Here is a 17576-nt window from a genome sequence, read left to right on the forward strand (position 1 = left end):
CCATATAAAATAAATAACATAATTTGTTGAATTTTCCAAAATTCGTGAGGCCTTCTCTCTGGAGCAGTGAAGTCAAGCACAAATATTTGTGCAGTCACCATCTCTGCTGATTCAAAATCAACTCCACCATTAGCAGGTACACCCCCCACCCCCCACCCCACCCCGCGTATTCGGTATCTCGTGTAAGCAGGGGTGACTGTGTACGCATACGAGTCTCTGTGCGTATATGCTGCGTCAATTTACGTCTCTGTTCAACACCGATTCAATTGGTTGATCAGCTTTTCAACTCCCGAAATTGATTGCGTATGCTCAATTATTGAAGCTGATGATACTAGCAATGAATTCCTGTTGAAGCTCGCAATCTGTAGATGCTTCTGTTGGTGCAATTTTTTTTTTTTCATTCTGTGCGGGGCGATTTGGTTTTTCCTTTTTTGATATTTGTTGTTTATTCGTTTGATGTGATTCTATGAGGAGCGACGCCGGTGGAAATACTGTAATTTATTGATTTATTGATGTGATTGAGCTAATTTGACAGAACGTATTCGTTACGGAATCTATTTACTTAATTTCGTGTCTCATGATTGCTATCATAAGCAAAACGTTCTAGGAATTTAGCTGACTTGTTTGTTCTGGTTGAAATGGTGTATTGATATGTTCGTGTTCTTAGCTGAAGAGATGGTAGGAGGTGGATTATCAGTGAAATTAAGCTTCAATAATCAGCAGAGAAAAAACCGAGTTTTTTACTGCAATTAACAATCTAATTCCTGTGTGAAAAAACTTTGGATTTTCGGTCGAGATTTCCTTGAATCCGTAGGACCTCGTTAAACAAGGATGAAATCAAGTGGAATAAAATATAAAACATGTATGAGACAAAGTGCAGCTGGTGACTTAGTTGAATGCAGCATCTCTCCTAATTTGGGGGAGGTGCAACCACTCTATGCTTATTTTTCTTTAGTGGAGCTATTGATTCAACTGATGCTTGTTTCCATCTTGAGCCTTTTGAATTTTATAAGTTGTAATATCTCCAAAGTTATGTACGCAAATTAACAGGAGTATTTCCTGTGATTTTTCATACTGTATATTGCTTTCAGTTATTGCAGTTCTACAATTAGGGCCGTGAATATATTACTTACTCTTACTAACCTATATTATTGTGTTTTTGTGCAGAGATTAAAGCAATGATCAGAGTGCCAGTGTCTTCAGGTGGATGAATACGATAATTTTACAGAGATGGGAGGTTGCTGCTGTTGCTGTGCGTCTGATGTAACTGAGCGTAACAGGTCACCTCCATTCTTTCATGTAAGTGTAATTTAGTCTTCGTGGGCTTCAGTGCTAGTTTAACTCTTATCCTGGCCTCTTGATGGAATATATAAATACCCGAGCTCCATTTCTGTTACCTTCGTTCCAGTCGTGATTGTTCTATGCATACTATCTAAGGGGAACAGTGGATGCCAGTGTAGGATTGTCCTATCTTCTAGCAGAACTAAATGATGAGTAATTATTTGATAAAGCGAACAGTTCTAGCTAATGCTAAAAAAAACGTCCAATATGTAAGATTTACTGAAAATTACAATAACTCTTGCTAACACAACCTGTAATGAAATTCATGTTGCCTGTCAATTTGTGATGAGCGCGCTTATGCTTCTAGGATTGTGACTTCATGAATATAGTTGTACCCCAGGAACTGGGAAATATTCAGAACCAAAGATTTTTGAGTTAACAGTTGTTGCAGAAATTTTCACAGTTGCAGATCTTACCCCATTATAATAATTGATTGACATTTTAATGAGTAATACCATATCGAATGAGAAAAGAGTGCAATACTTGCATCTTTCACTGTTTTCATTTTTTTATTTTAATAAGTTGGACTCAGTATAATTTGCTTTCATAATAAATAATAAATTTGAACGAACTAAAATGGTACTATGAAATCTGATTCAAAGCTTCTGACGTTCATCGAAACTCCTCATTATTTAACTCAAAAAAATAAACGAATCCACATTAGACAATAAGCAAATGACTTGTACGAATAAGTTATCTTTAGGGTAATTCCTCTTTAGTCTTGGCATGACCACTGGAACAGACATCGTCACTCTTTTTTCCCTTCTTGTTCAAATTTATTTTGGTTACTTTGTTATGAGGTGATATTCCAATTTCACATTTATCACTCTTAAGGGAAAGTAATCTCGCTGATAACACTCTTATCTGTTCTTTGTTGATATAATTATCACTTCTGAGGATGCTAACATTATTTGGTTCTCTTGTATTGATGTCATTGCATGAAGCATCCAGTATCTGAAGAGCACGAACCCTTATCATCCCATAATGAAATCTCTACCTTCTCTACCGGGCTATTGGTTGATACAAATCTAGACACGTCAGTTCCAGACACTTACCGACCACCTCCTGCGCCCATACCTTATGAAACATATATAGGCCGCCCATCTACACCGTCCAGGAATCAAGAAGGATCTGGACATGAGGTAGAAGTGGCTTTGGGAATCACTAATGTAGTGCGTGTTGAAGACATTAACAATGGCAACACATTGGAAACTAAGGTGAAGAAACAACCTGATGAAAATGAAGAGAAGGATATTGACCTGGAAGCATCAAAATTAATGGAAGATGAAAGTTCAGATGAGCTTAAAAAGTCCAGCAAACTTCTTGACCCACCTATAATAGATGAGGATGATTGCCCCATTTGTCTCGAAGGTGCTGACTAACTACATGCTTACATTTGATTATATGATAATCCTTTCTTGTCAATCAAAATCAGGAATTCTTTATGCTTGCTGCAGAATATGTTGAAGAGAACCCAAAGATCCTCACAAAATGCGATCATCATTTTCACCTTGCTTGTATACTTGAATGGATGGAAAGAAGTGATATCTGTCCTGTGTGTGATCAGGTCGAAATTGTTGCACGGCATATTGTCACTATCAAAAATCTGTTGCTGTTTCAATGGAATATTTTGCCCATTTTAAAAATACTGAATATATGCTTTTCTGAATGCAGGAAATGGTTATCAGTCCTGCTGCAGGAGTTTAGTTACTGTAAATACTGCATTATGTCTTACCTACTGTGTGATAATAGACGATGAATGAATCTGCTCAGTCTGTTTTGCCACATCCTTAGCTTGTAGTTTGCTCGTCATGTTGTCTCTTGAGACGTCTGTAAATTTGATTCACTTACTTTGAACTATGAGAGGATCTGAGGATTCGAGGAAAAAAGGAAACGGAAAAGGAATGGGGGAGAAGCTCAAGAATTTAAAGGTGCATGATTTCAGGCAAATTAACCAATATGATTTTTGAATATTCTTGTGCAAGGAGGTGAAGAACATATATGGTTCTTGACTATTTTGTTGAAAGAGAAGAAGCAGCGTTTGCTTTCCCATTGCCTTTGACACTGTTATTGCTGCAATGGCTTACTAATCCTGCTGCATCAGCTACCCATGGTTTGTTCGTCTTTAGCAGGTTCGTGTTCTGAACTCTGATTATTGTCTTGTCTGTCTCCTACAGTGAAACTTCGATCCCCCTCTTTTACAAACAATCACTGGGTTGTCGTGTTGAAGGTTTTGTGTTGTAGTTAGATGTAAAGAACATGATTGCATGGATTCATTTGTATAGAAGATACAGATTTTGGAATGCAATCTCATACCTAATTAGTTTTTTGAGTCCTTTGCGACACCCATTGTTGTTTTCGTGGGATCAGACGAAGTGTCTTGAAATTCTTTCGAAAGGGTATCATCGAACTCACTGTTCCCAAACAGCTTTGAATCCTTTGATCCTTGTTTTGTGACATTTCCAAAATGCGGGAGAGTTTTCTGTCTGATTTGCATGCATTATTTTTGGAATGCATCACTTGGGTTCGAATTCTGAAGGGAGCGAAAATTTTGTTTTTTTTCGAATGCATTAATTTTGATTGCGGATACATTGCTCTCACATATTCACGAAAAATGCAGTTCTCATTATAATCACATCATCTATATCGACACTTTTTTTTTTTAATATATCTATGTCGACACTTGACAGCGGTTGTATTCCTATTTTTCGGCGAGTCTTTCTCTCTGGTTTACTTGTGTTATGGAACTTATCTATACCTATATAAGAAGTGACTTGTTTATGAAATTTAGTATGTTTATTACTCGCTCTATCCCATTTCAAATTGAAATGGGACGGAATATCCTATAGTTTTAAGACACTCTCTCCGTCCCATGAAGCATGACACACTTCTTTTCGGCACGAGAATTAAGAAATTGATATATTGTGTGTTAAGTGTGGTAAGTGAAAATGTGAATAAAGGGTAAATTTTTTTACCATTTTTAGAAACGTATCATGCTTCGTGGGACAGACCAAAACGGAAATTGTGTCATGCTTCATGGGACGGAAGGAGTATTTGAAATGGGACGGAAGGAGTATATCCCTATTACGGTCGAGCCACGAACAACAATATGCGTTTGCAGCCAGGAAATTAGGTGGACCTCCTTCACCCACACTACAAAAGGTGGAATTGTCATCTTATACCTCAATAGGGTTGAAATGCAGCTCTTTCTAAAACTTTCTGCGTCTTGATGTTTCTGTGACGATATACACTTGCACAAATTATTTGTTTTTATTCTTTTCAAAACAATGCAACTTAAAAATCGTATTGTCGTAGTTATGAAGGGGTGGGGGACTAGTTCGTGTAGGTGGGCCAAATTGTTTATATTAGTTATATTGAAAAATAAAAATGATAACGATTAAAGAGGCAAGAGGGGCTTGGGTGTATATGAATATGTAGACAAGTTGTTAAAGATATCTCCTCTGTCACGCCAACGTGTTACGTGTACATCATATTTGATTGCAGTCGTATTAATAAATGTGTGATGATTGGAAGTACACAAATAATCATGAATTAGTTTTGAAAATAACACTACTTCATTCGGGAAATAATACTTGAACATTTTCGAATGACACTACTTCAATATACAAATGATGATACTTGAAGATCTTCAAGTATCATTTGTATATTGAAGTAGTATCATTCAGAAATCAATTACACGGTGCAACCAGTTGCACGGGAGAGTGCCTCTTGAAAAAATAGGACCTACTTTTTAATGAGTAATATTGGAAATAAGTTGAGTTGTCAGAAAGAGGCTCATTTTTTGAATTACGAGTGTGATAATATTGTAGATAAAGAGATACTGAGAAGAAAAAAGATTAATGGTAGATTTTTTATCCCCTCGCATTGATAAAAAAAATCGTTATAAAAGAAAAATATAAAAATTAGTCAAAAAGGAAAAAATTGCACTTATTTAAATAGATTCGAAAGTCCATTTCATTGTTTGATGTTATTGGAATCGCACTTTGCTCGATATGCTTGATTACTACGAGTCGAACAATTGACTATTACTGATTGAGCATTTTTTTAAAATCCACTAATGCTCAAGCCTCAATATATTCGACCACTGTAAAATCGAACCGAATCGCGCCATGTCGATGCGGTGCGGTTCTGCAGGTGTTGATGCGGTTTGCGGTTCGATTTCTACATTTAAAAATCGAAAATTTTCGGTTCGGATGCAGTTCCCCTGATTTCAACATGTCAATTATAATTATAATTTAAAAATCCAAAACCCTAAAAACTAAGTTGAGATTTTATTGTTGAAACTTTGAGAAACCTGTGGTGTGCGCCACTCTCTTCTTCCAAATTCAACTTCCAGCATTCATCAGCTTCCGGCGCGAATACAGCAGACCCTTCCGTGCGGTCCATCCGCTCTTCCGGTGCGGCTACAGAAGCAACGTCAGCTGTCGGCGCGGCTACAGCAGCAAGGTCCTTCCGGCGACAACAGCAAGTTCTGATATTTGGTGTTGAAAATCAGAGTTTTATATGTTCGGTCTATTGCTTGCAATTATATGTTTGCTAATTGGTGTTGAAATCAAATTTTGAAATTTGTTGTTTGAAATAAGATTTTCAGTCTATTGTTTGAAATCATATTTTCTAAAATCAGATTTTCTGGAATCATATAATGTTCGGTCTATTGTTTGAAATCAGATTTTCATTCGGTTCCTGTTCGATCCGCCAACACGAAGAGCAGGGAAGTATGTCTCTTCTCCAGATTCCAGCACTAGAGTTCGATAATTGGACATCAGCCACATCATTTACGTATGAGAATAGCTAAATCAATGTAAGCAAAATGAAGATGAGAAACAGGAGGCCAAAATGCAAATACACAAACTATACACCAACAATATTTTAGAGGTTAGAAAACAAAAAGCATACACAAACAATATTTTAGGTGTAGATCACAATGGGCTTACATCTGATGTAGAGCTCCACTGTGAATGCCATTGGGATCCACTGCGATAAACAGCTTTTGCTTACTTTCTCTGATAATACAAATATAGAATGGATAGATAAGGGGACTGAATGCGAAGACATTTTCTAACACTTGAAAATCCAACAAAGCGCGATGACGGTTCTTACACCTGAAAAGCGAAAAGGCAAGGATCGAGGAAAGTACCTAAATTAGGTCGCGAGGGCAGGGAAGAGGTAAGTAGATTCCGGTAAACTTCAAGGATTCTTCAGAAGAATGGCGGTAGCATAAAACTCACAGGAGAAGAAAGTGAGAATGATGAGGGTCGGATTATTGATTTACGCCAGGGAGGCATGGTGATCGAGGGTTTCTAGGCAAAGCCTGATGGTGACACGTGAAAATTTCAAAAAACGGATGGATTCGAAAAGGCGTTTTTTTTTCTGGAAAAGAAGCTTATAAACGGGAGCTCGGGCCCATAAAGCTGACAAGCATTTAATGCTATCACCCCAGACTAATCACACAGCTGGCCAACAGAAGAGGAAGAAATCACCGATTGAGCATAACAATGAAGATACTCAATCGGACTAGGGGAGTAGCTGATGATGAGGAGTAAAATATGCTAGTACATAGGTCGAAGTTCCAGAGCTGGAAAGAAGCAGAGGAAGGCCACCTCAGTTAACGTCCCTCGAGAAGTTCTTACCCAGTGAAGGCGTTTTTGGTCAATCAATGGCATTTCTACCACGAAGGTTTCCAACATTGGAGGTCTCGACTGGGCAGGAATTTTACGGCGCTGGACATACGACAAAAGCCCGACAACTGTTGACGTATCTGCTCCACCTCGCGTACTAGATCGCTTTCTTAACAAACTTGGGATGAAAATACCAAAATACCCTCCCCATGTAAATCTATATATAGTGGTTCTCTCTTTCCTTGTATGGACTACACAATAACCATATATGTGTTCTTGCTCTTCACTTAAGTCTACTCGTTAGCAACATAACTACTGGTAAAATATCCAACTCTATCACTAAAATCCTTAGCATAATTAATGAACACATCAAGCATATTTGTTATTATTATTTCTTAATTAAATTTAATATTAGATTGACAATTACTTATCTATTAAGAAAAAAAAATTAATTGGAAAATCATTAATTGGAGAATCATTATTGATTCTCTTTTTTTTTTTTTTTTTAAAAAATGCCTTGCCCTGGAGTCTGGAGAAGGGAAAGACCCACGACTTACAGAACACTATCATCCAAGTAGTTTTAAGATAAGGAATTTGTTAAAACAATTCAGGGAAGAAAGGAAAATTAGATAAAAAGGAAAAACAAAAGTGAATAATGTATCCCTTCAAAATATAGTGGTTTTCACATTCAGATTCAAACTCAACTCAATATTTGAAAAAAAAATACTAAAAATTAGTATAATCATACAGAATAGTAGAAAGCAAATTAAATCTGAGATCCCCTACAAACTATGCATACAGAAATCTAAAATGCAAGAATCAAATACATCACTACTGAGTTACTGGTTCTTGATAGGTAGAAAGATTACAGAAGATAACCATTGAAAAGCATTTCAATCTCAGAGATGACAGATTATGAAGATAAACAAAACCTATATCCAAAAAGAAAACTGCAACAGATCCCCCAGGAATCAAGAGAAATGGACTGAGACGTCGCACCTGCTAACTTTTGAGGAGGCTCTCGATTGCTTCGAAGAAAAGAGGAGCCATTTCTGGACCTGTAGTTTTTATTGCGCATTTGAGGCCAGGGACACCAACGGCTGCTGTAAGTTCAATCAGGAAAGGGATGCCTCGGGGAATCTTGGCCGAGAGATACAACACGTCCTGATTTGAGTGCTTGCGCTTGGCAATGAAGAACATGTTGGATGCAGCCAGCCGGTCTAAAGTTGCTTCGACGCTAGTCATCACAACTGTCGGGAAGTCCTTGGAGATCTCATTAGAATCAGGTAAAGATTTCCATGTCTGGGTAATTGGCAGGAGAAAAAACGTTAGTTCCCACAATAAGCTATTGGAAGTGGATCAGGCAAATATAATATCAAGAGATGAAACACCCGATGTCGGCAAATGTAGAGTTCAAACTACAATATTCTCAGCAAATACTAATCCTAACATTGAATACTACACAGATTCAGAACACCCATACCTCGAGAAATGAGGATCGCTCCATTCTTCCATCTTCTGCAAATAATACAGACAACGGAATTTTGTCATTGAAATACCACACAGGTTGCTGATTATTTTTCACAGCAACCTGCAGAAGTGAACTTGGCGGACCAGGAGATACGTTCTGGAACAAAACCATAGGCAAAAGAGTGCTCGCAGATGTCCCAGGTTGTATTGGTGGAACCTGATTGAAATGTGATATTAGCTCACTGACAGTATAGAGGAGATGTAACATATGAGTACAGAATACAAAACATCATTACAATTACCTGCATAGGTCCACCTGCTGCAAGACCAAATGTGTTCTTGTTGAACTGGATCATAAACCCATCAAGTGGAACCTGCGAATTGTTCTCGAGTAACATGCTGTAGAATATCTGGCCATCTCTTCTTATCAGCTGAGCATTTATTTGTAGGCCTTGACTAGTAGCTGCGGGTAATACAACTGGCAAGGGCGGTCTACAGTGAAAGGTACAATTCCATGAAACAACTACTCAATCATGTCCTACATGAAATCTAATCATAACAAATTGACTGAAACATAATAGACATACCCAGCTGGGGTCGTGGGATCAGCTGCTACAATGGCACTACTATTATCCATGCCCATCAGGTCAAGCAAATCAGGCACAGGTGCAGGAGTAGCAGCCTGTGACCTTCCAGCAGCGGATTGTGCATTACTTGTGGTTTGTGGTGGCGATGCACCTGTAGCAGCTGCATGAGCCGGAGACTCGGAATAGCCTCCTTCGCCATCAGGGTACTCTTCTTCCTCTGTTTTCTGAATGGTTTTCACACGAGTCACGAATGCATCAGGTGGCTTGTGGTAGACGGAGGACAATGTGGCAATGTTGGCAAGTAGCTCATCCAGGAGAGAAGGGTCAAGTTGATTAGAGTCATCACTGATCACAGGCTTTTCAGCTAAGACAACATCCTTTGCTGCCTGAAAAGTCAAAGGAAAACTTTACTTGCACAAGCAGAGAAAACTCTATCCCATGCCTAGGAGCAGATCCAATAAAATAAATACAGACTAGAGAGGTGCCCTACAAACATACATAAGCTGAAGTCATTTATATGTCAAAAAACAAGTCAAATGATTTGATATAGCATTTGAACCACATGCTCGGCGTTAAGCAGGCATTCCAGGGTTCACCCAACAAACAACAGTACATAAATGGTTACACCACATCAAAACAGAAAAGGCAGGAACTGGACACAGAAACTTCAAATGCACACAACAAGAAATGAAATAATGTTCAGAAACTGAGGACCACAATGCATCCTATGATTAAAATATAACTAAGGTTTCACCCTCCCAATTCAAACACTTTTCACTAATATCACACGTGAACATGTTCACCAAATTTCTAACAGTACATTATTTTTTTCTCCAGATCACTAGTGTGCTAAAAATTAAGATGTAACGTTTCAGAAACATCATTTTCCACCAAAGAGTACAGGAGAGTGGAATCATGGGTAATAAAGGAGAAGCTGGCTTCAGAACTAAAGAAGAACCACTTGCATACCTCTGGATCAGTTGAGAGGAGTCGCCAATATATGTATGCACGATCTCTAAGATCTGGGTTATCAGTCTCAACAGTTGCATTATTTAGAACAACCTATCAATGAGAACAAGGCTTTAGGTTAGTTCCAAACACACTTAGAAAACAAGTACAGCAAATAAATTTGTCGCTCTTTTGATCCTGACTTCTTCCTTGCTCTAAGGCCAAATATTTATTTCACATTTCAAAATGTTTCTTTTCACTAATCTTTTCATACAACCAAAGAATGGACAAGAGAGAAGCGTTATCAATTTGTGCAATGGTGGCATTGGGTCCAGATTATCACAAAACCGGTGGATTAAGCTGAAACTATAGCTATCACTTGAGGGTATGCATAAGATACAGAGGATCTACAAAACACACCTGTATCATCTGCTGTGGGCCTTCAGTGGGCTTCTTAAGGAAAAGTTTAACCGTTGCTGTTAGCAATTGCAATTGGACTTGTGGGGGTTCCTCTGGGAAAGTCTCCAAAAAGCTTTCCAAAAGCTCATCAGCATTATCAATTCTCTCAGCATATTCACCAATTATCCAGATCATTGATGCCTGCACAGATAGACTTATGAGATATCGAAGCTTAAGGTGATTACCCCTTGAAGAAAACATTCAGAAGCGATGTCAAAAGACCTATGCCCTGTTAAGTACCTTTGCCTCTGGTTCATCCAAGGTGTCTAAGCTCTCACAAAGTGTAGCAATTATGGACTCGTAACTGAAGGAAGCAAAATTGTTTAAATTCGTACTCCATGAATACATGCATATTGATAACAAGATATGAAAAAATGCAGTGACATACGTGTTTGGATATCTCCTAAATATATCTTTGATCACAATTATAGCTTCTTGAACAACATAGTTTACTTTGATCTTGATCAACTCAAGTAAGACACTAATACACCGCTCAGCTGCTCTCTCTAACTTGATTGCGCATCGTCCGATAGCACGGACAGCTTTTCTGACAAAATCTACATCTACTTCTGTAGCATATTCTTTGAATTCTAATAGGACCTGAAAGTGCACAGAAAAAGACAATTATGACGCATTAAACAGTACCTCCTGGGGGAGGGGAAGTTACCTGCCCCCATTTCTAATACACTTTTCAATGATTCCAGTTTTGCAATGATAGTATAGTGTGGTGTGCACTGGAACCAAAATCAACTTACTTGGTCAATATTCCTGTCTGAAGCAAGCTTTATCATGATTTCCAATTTTTCCATCTTCACATAAATTGGATCATTGTATTTGCAAAAGAACACCTTTATGGCAAAGAAACAGCAATTGTGGGTTTACTTCCAACACCGAATTATCAATTTAGAAAAAGAGTGTAATTTTGCACAAGTGAGGAAACACCATCTCAATTACCTTGATTTCATGGGCAAGAATAGTGGGACGCTTTTGCACAATAAGGTTTATGTTTCTCAATGCAACATACTGAATCTCTGGTTCAGCAGAGAGCAATGTCACAAGAGGTGGGGCCATTTTCTTGCAAAGGTTTCTGACTACATCTGTGCTGGTAATCAGTTCCATTTGCAAAAGAATCATCTGCAATTGTTATATATTCCAAAAAAGGCCATTATAATTATAATTATAATATACATAGAAGAAACAACTTCTCATATTATATGAATTGGGAATTGAAGCAGTAAACAAGATAAAGAATGATATGGGAAGAGAAAAGCATAATGACTCCTATGTCGCAGAAATTCCATGGTGCAATGCAAAAGAACTAGCTTCCATTGCATGGTGGGAAGACTCGCTGGTCATAATAATCGGTAAGAGAAATATGAAGACAGAGATGGCTAAAAAACAAAAGCATGCATGCAGTTATCGAGGTGTAACTCACAGCAACTCCACCAAAGAATGGGAGGCGAAGAAAAACACATGTTAAAGACTCTTTTGCTGCAGAAGTTTCATGGTGCAATGAAAAAAAAAAACTAGCTTCCATCACACAATAAGGTGCGAAGACTCTTTTGTCACTATACCCAGTGAAAGAAAATACTATAAAGGAAGAAGAAATATAACCTTGACAGCTGAAAGAACAACAGCACAATTTGCATGCTGTAATCGAGGTGTAACTCGCTCCACTATGTTTTCAGCTTCACGAGCATCCACTGCTTTATACTTGGAAAGTGCATCCAAAATGAAAACTTGACCCCACCTAAAGTTGGTACCATGAAAATGCAAATTTAAGCAAACCAGGAAGTGGGAGGCTTACGATAGAAACTAGATGCTAAACAAATATTTAAAAAGTCGTAGGCCATAGCCACACTAGAGAGCATATTACATATAGCATGACCAAAAAAAGTTCCATCAAATGTATTGAGCAGTTCTGTAGCTAATTATCTACTAGGTTCCACATATTAATAATTAATCCAATCTACAATTTATCACACATCTCATTGACCAGGAGATGGTTAGATTCAGCCTCAAATCCAAAATGCAAAAGAATGGGTGAAAATGGAAAACAATCACATTTATAACCTTCTGATTTTTAATAAGGGAGTTCCAAAGATGCAATATATTCACACATCAAACTTGAGCCAATTAACATCTTCATATTAGGTCTTATTAAGTCAGCTTAACATAATTGCAAGCCTGCACAAGTACTGGCCATGTTATGCATTGTTGACGTGTTTATCCTTCAAGTAAATGCAAGAAGACATATTTAGCTTCGTACTCTGTGCATTCATTTAGAGCAGTGAGAAGCTTTGAAAGCGTGTGGCTGGTAATCTCAAAGATAGGTCTGCTGCTGTGCTCTTGAATCTCTGCAAGTGAAGCAACAGCATTTGCAACAACCATTGGGTTGTTGTCTGATATTAAATCCTTGAGAGCATCCAGGAAACCTCTATCCTCCACTAACTCAGCATTAATGTCATAAAGTTTAGCAACACATATAGCTGCTGTCTTCCTCACATATGGATCATCATCCTGTTATGAAGCAAAAACATAAGAAATTTTTAATTACTTAGTTTACCAATGACAATTTTTACTTCCATAGCAAAACTGTACACATTTTTTCATAGTAAAAGACCATAATATATGAGTGCTCTTAGTTACAAAATAAGGCAGATGATAGGAATGTATTCTTACCTTGAGACACCGCTGCAAAGGATCACATAGATACTCTGTGATTTTATCAACACGAATGCATCCCATTGTCCTCACAGCTAAAGCACGGATCAGAGGATTTGGGTCCTGAGAATCCTGGATTGACATATTCACTTGAAATTTTAGCCTTCACTACAGTAACCTCTCAATTGCTTCAAATAAGGGTGCCGCTTTTGGTGATGAATAATTACATTTATTGTATAATTTGAAGAAAGGCTGATTTACACATAACTAGCAGATATGATACAACTATGCTGAAAAATCTGGTGGACATCTTGTCTCCTTGATGTACTAATAAATTTGTTTTGGATAAACAAAAAATAGCTCCAATTATCACTCTACTTATATTATTCAGCTATGCCTTTTGGAAAAGTCATAGATTCCCTATCTTGTGTGTATACTCATAGTACCGATGGAGTGATGGGTCAACTTTAGATGATTCTAATAGCTACGCGAAGGTATGCAACAGAAACACTAGTTTGGCAGAGCACCTGCATTTTCAAGTTGAGACTTTAATAATTGTAATTCGAAAAATTCTTATATTTAATCCTTTTCTTTGGTAGTAATAAACAAATATGAATTTCATATGATTGAGGTGGAAGTAAAAGTGAGTGGACATCAGAACAGCATGCAAGCTGGTTTCCTTTAAGTTATAACATTGATAGTGTGCATTTTGCTAGAAATGCAAGTCCTACTGCGAGATCTGTGACTAACTACAAAAAAATCTAGGGATAGTAAATGTTTAAATAAAGACCAGGAGAAACAAAATCAGAATCCAATCAAAAGGATTTTCGGCACACCAAATGCTAATAGAAAGATGAGTCAGATTTTATCCACAAAGGCATTAAGCATTGCTAAGCAGTTGGCCTAATTGACATTGCTAAGCAACATCCCATAAAAGCCCCAAGATGACCTTTAGCAGTGCCCAGGTGGCAATTTTTTACTTTTGTTTCACAAAAATATGATCAAATTATGACTTTTGGCTCCTTATACACATGTTTTTACGAATTTAAAATTTCAAGAAAATTTGTGCTTTAGAATGTGAAAGTAGCTTAAAACCTCAATAATATTAGTAGTTCTAAAAACATGGGATTTTACAGTCCCATCTGATGCACCAGTAAACTGCGCAATTGGTGTTTGGTGACTTTACAACATTGGTATTGACTATTAAGAAACCTACATAGATAATGAAAACTAAAACTTCAACGGCACCACATCAAAATCAAAATAAATTAAATGGAAGAACATAAGGCTCGATTTCAAGAAAGAAACACAGAAATGTGGCCCTTCCCAGAAGGGTCATGTGACAATCATGGTCACTTGTTTCAAAATTAAAGTAGTGCATATGATGCCATTATCTGGTGTGGGATTTGAACTATAATCTAAATTGATCTTCTCACCCTCATTGCAGCCAACTCAAAAGTTGAAATAAAGTAAATTTTCTCTACCATGTCCATGACGTACAACCCAGTACCCCCTGCGTAGGGCATGGATCAAATTGTTGCGGTCCAACTCATCAATCATTTGCTTAGAAAAAGTAAAAGATCGACTAACATAATGACCTTGGTTCAAAAAGGCACCAAAAACTATATTAAGATATATTATAAACTGAGATGGATTGGAAGGCGGGCTCCGTAAATGATGCTCAATATTTATCATACTTCAATGATATCGTAGGTTATAACAGATAACTCATGATTTACATTATAAAACAAGCTCCTATAACTGGGTAGAAGAAAGCAATATTTTTATTGGTTTTAATTAACATAATATACAATCCTATTCACTGAATCAGAATATTCATAGTAATGATGTCTATATGATGTCTGATAAACAAGACTGTTCGGCAATAGGAAAAAAAAAATTAAAAAAATCAAATGGGTCTCTAATAGGAACCCCCCCCCCCAGGCCCTTTCTTGGGAAGTAAGAAAGTATGACATTAGTCAGTTGGTAAAAACTGCCCTTCTTGACTCTTCACGTTCATTTAACAGCGATTGCATCTCTCTTCTGTTATGATGTTAATGGTAATGTGCATAACCCCCAAGAAAATCTGCCATTTTATCTACTTGGTTCAGAAGCTCTTGTTTCTTTCCTGGAGTGCTTAAAGCAACTTCCACTCCCAAAGTTGCCCTCACGAAAGTCATTCAGATATCTAACTTTCAGGCAAGTCTCCAAGTATACACACTTCACTTTCTAATCCTCAGATAACCTCCCATATCAAGACAAACTAAACCACTTTGAACCTCAATAAAAGAATTATTTATTAGGGTTATGACCTACAATATACTGAAGCCTCTTAGCATTTTGTATCAGCTCCAGAAGTGGGATTTATTGCAATGACGTTATGCATCAAACTGAAAGTAATGGGAGCCAAATACCAACTACAAGTGCTCCTACAGTTCTGGGACAAGAAACTATAGAAAAGAAACCTCACTGCTCAGTATTGAATCTTACCTTCACAAATGTATTTACAGCGAGAATAGCAAGATCAGGCTGGCTCTTTGCGTAGTTGATGAGATACAAATACACAAGCTTCTTTAGCTCCAAATTTTCTGTTTGCATACAATTCACAACATCTGTAAAGAGTGAGGAAACATCCTTCCCCACTGTCATTGCGGCAATCACCTTCTTAACTGCATCTTTTCTCTTATCCTGCATCCAAAGCAGTTGAAACCACAAAAGTGATGTCAACCTTCAGGGATAAAATCTCACAGCAAGCTTATCAGCATTAAATATATAAAATTGCATCCAATATTATCAGACAAAATCACAATTCATTCAGTTCAATTCACCCGGACAAATCACGCACATTTAACCACACAGATCAGGCACCGTAAAAAAAATCCAAAACCGTACGAATCGCAAATCGAACGGAAAAGCAACTAGATCTAACTCTTCCGACACTAAATCCATGGAGACATCTTCATACTATGAAATGACGGATCCATCGCCGCAGATCAAAACACATAGTACTAAAATTTGAATTACATGAAATCGAAGGCAGGCGGTAATTAATTAGGCTGAAGCTGCAGTTGGATGGAAATGAAAATTGAAGGGATGAAAACCTTGTACTGGGAATTTAGTTCTTCTTTGAGCTCGGGAATTTCACCCTTTTTGGTAGTGGAGAAATACTTGGAGTCGTGACCGCTCATCTCGACGAGTTTAGCCAACCTCTGCTTCCGGCGGTGAAGAGAGAGATAGCAGAAGCGGAGGAGAGAGAGAGAGAGAGAGAGTTGAAGAATTCAGAGTGGTGGGTTGGACCCGCTGGTAATGAAACACTGTTGCCTCTGATTTTTATTTTTTGCATTTCCATCTAATTTCCAATAACGTATAATTATTAATGCGAAAATTATTTAGTTATTAATCTATCTATAATCTATAAATTATACTTTAATCAACTCTCAATTTGAAATAAATCAATTTCAAATAATTTTAAAATTAAGGGGTAATTTTGTTCTTATAATAAAATTAAAGGTTTATTTATAAACTATTATATTTTTTATTTCCTTTTTATTTATCTTCTTTTTTGTTTTATTTCTTTCTAAAATTTTGAAATTGATTAATTATAAAATATTTAATATGCATATCAAATTAAAGATCACGATAAGAGCTTTAATTTAATATGCATATCAAATTGGAGTATATTTTAAAAAGTTATTTATTAAAAGATTAAATTTTTAAAAAATTCTCTCTTTTCTCTTATCTTTTTTGAATAAATCTATTTTTTTTCTTAACTTATTATTTTTACCTTTCTATAATACTCCCTCCGTCCACGAAATCAGTACTCATTTGTGGACGGCACGGGTTTTAAGAAATATATGGAGTGTAGTGTAAATAGTTTAAATGTCCCACTTTTTGAGTGTATTAATTAAAGAGATGTGTAGGGTACACTTGCCAAAAAGGGAAATAGGTACTCATTTCGTGGACGGACGAAAAAGGAAATATGGGTACTCATTTCGTGGACGGAGGGAGTATTTGTTTTTAATATTGTGAATCTTTTTTTTTTAGTTTTTCAATATTCAACTTAAATATATTTAGTTAAAATTATTTTTTTCATTAAATTTATACATATGATAATTGAGTTGGTATCGATTTATATTAATATAGAAATACAAAAATATTTTTTGTGCATTGCACGTGATGCAAATGATAGTAATCTATATCTATACTATATTAAAAGGGGAGTTTTCAATTTCAAATTAATTTCAAAATTGAGTGGCAATTTTGTAGTCGGAATAAAATTGAAGGTTTATTTATAAGGGTAAATATCATAAAAACCCCTGAAGTATACCCGCTTTATCAAAAATACCCAGAAACTTTGAAAATGTTCTTTAAACCCTCAAACTATCATGTTTTTATCAAATATATCTCGCATCTATTTTTCGGTCACAAAAAACGTGATGTGGCTCGTCGGATGGCACAATATAATTTA

At 36.8% G+C, this 17576-nt stretch overlaps 2 protein-coding genes across 12 annotated transcripts; one reads left to right on the forward strand and one right to left on the reverse strand.

Annotated features, from left to right (window-relative positions):
• On the forward strand, positions 1–3673 carry LOC130994928 (probable E3 ubiquitin-protein ligase RHB1A). Of its 11 annotated transcripts, none has more exons than XM_057920099.1 (5): positions 1–136; positions 1168–1299; positions 2286–2712; positions 2799–2908; positions 3016–3673. In XM_057920099.1, the coding sequence occupies exons 2-5, from the start codon at positions 1231–1233 to the stop codon at positions 3046–3048; spliced, it is 639 nt and encodes a 212-aa protein (XP_057776082.1). In that variant the 5' UTR covers positions 1–136; positions 1168–1230; the 3' UTR covers positions 3049–3673. The 11 variants fall into 11 exon arrangements, with proteins under 11 accessions (XP_057776082.1, XP_057776075.1, XP_057776078.1 ...); XM_057920095.1 differs by having other exon boundaries at positions 44–376; XM_057920096.1 differs by having other exon boundaries at positions 80–303.
• Positions 3674–7699: 4026 nt separating this feature from the next.
• Positions 7700–16455, reverse strand: LOC130994808 (beta-adaptin-like protein C). The gene is made up of 15 exons (XM_057919878.1): positions 16210–16455; positions 15599–15796; positions 13127–13240; positions 12714–12964; positions 12059–12194; positions 11399–11578; positions 11200–11292; positions 10833–11044; positions 10685–10748; positions 10406–10585; positions 10007–10099; positions 9038–9423; positions 8753–8942; positions 8464–8667; positions 7700–8282 (listed from the first exon to the last, which is right to left on the reverse strand). The coding sequence occupies exons 1-15, from the start codon at positions 16294–16296 to the stop codon at positions 7983–7985; spliced, it is 2688 nt and encodes an 895-aa protein (XP_057775861.1). The 5' UTR covers positions 16297–16455; the 3' UTR covers positions 7700–7982.
• Between the last annotated feature and the right edge of the window lie 1121 nt (positions 16456–17576).

This window comes from Salvia miltiorrhiza, chromosome 7 (assembly GCF_028751815.1).
Source record: "Salvia miltiorrhiza cultivar Shanhuang (shh) chromosome 7, IMPLAD_Smil_shh, whole genome shotgun sequence".
In the NCBI taxonomy this organism is placed as follows: domain Eukaryota; kingdom Viridiplantae; phylum Streptophyta; class Magnoliopsida; order Lamiales; family Lamiaceae; genus Salvia; species Salvia miltiorrhiza.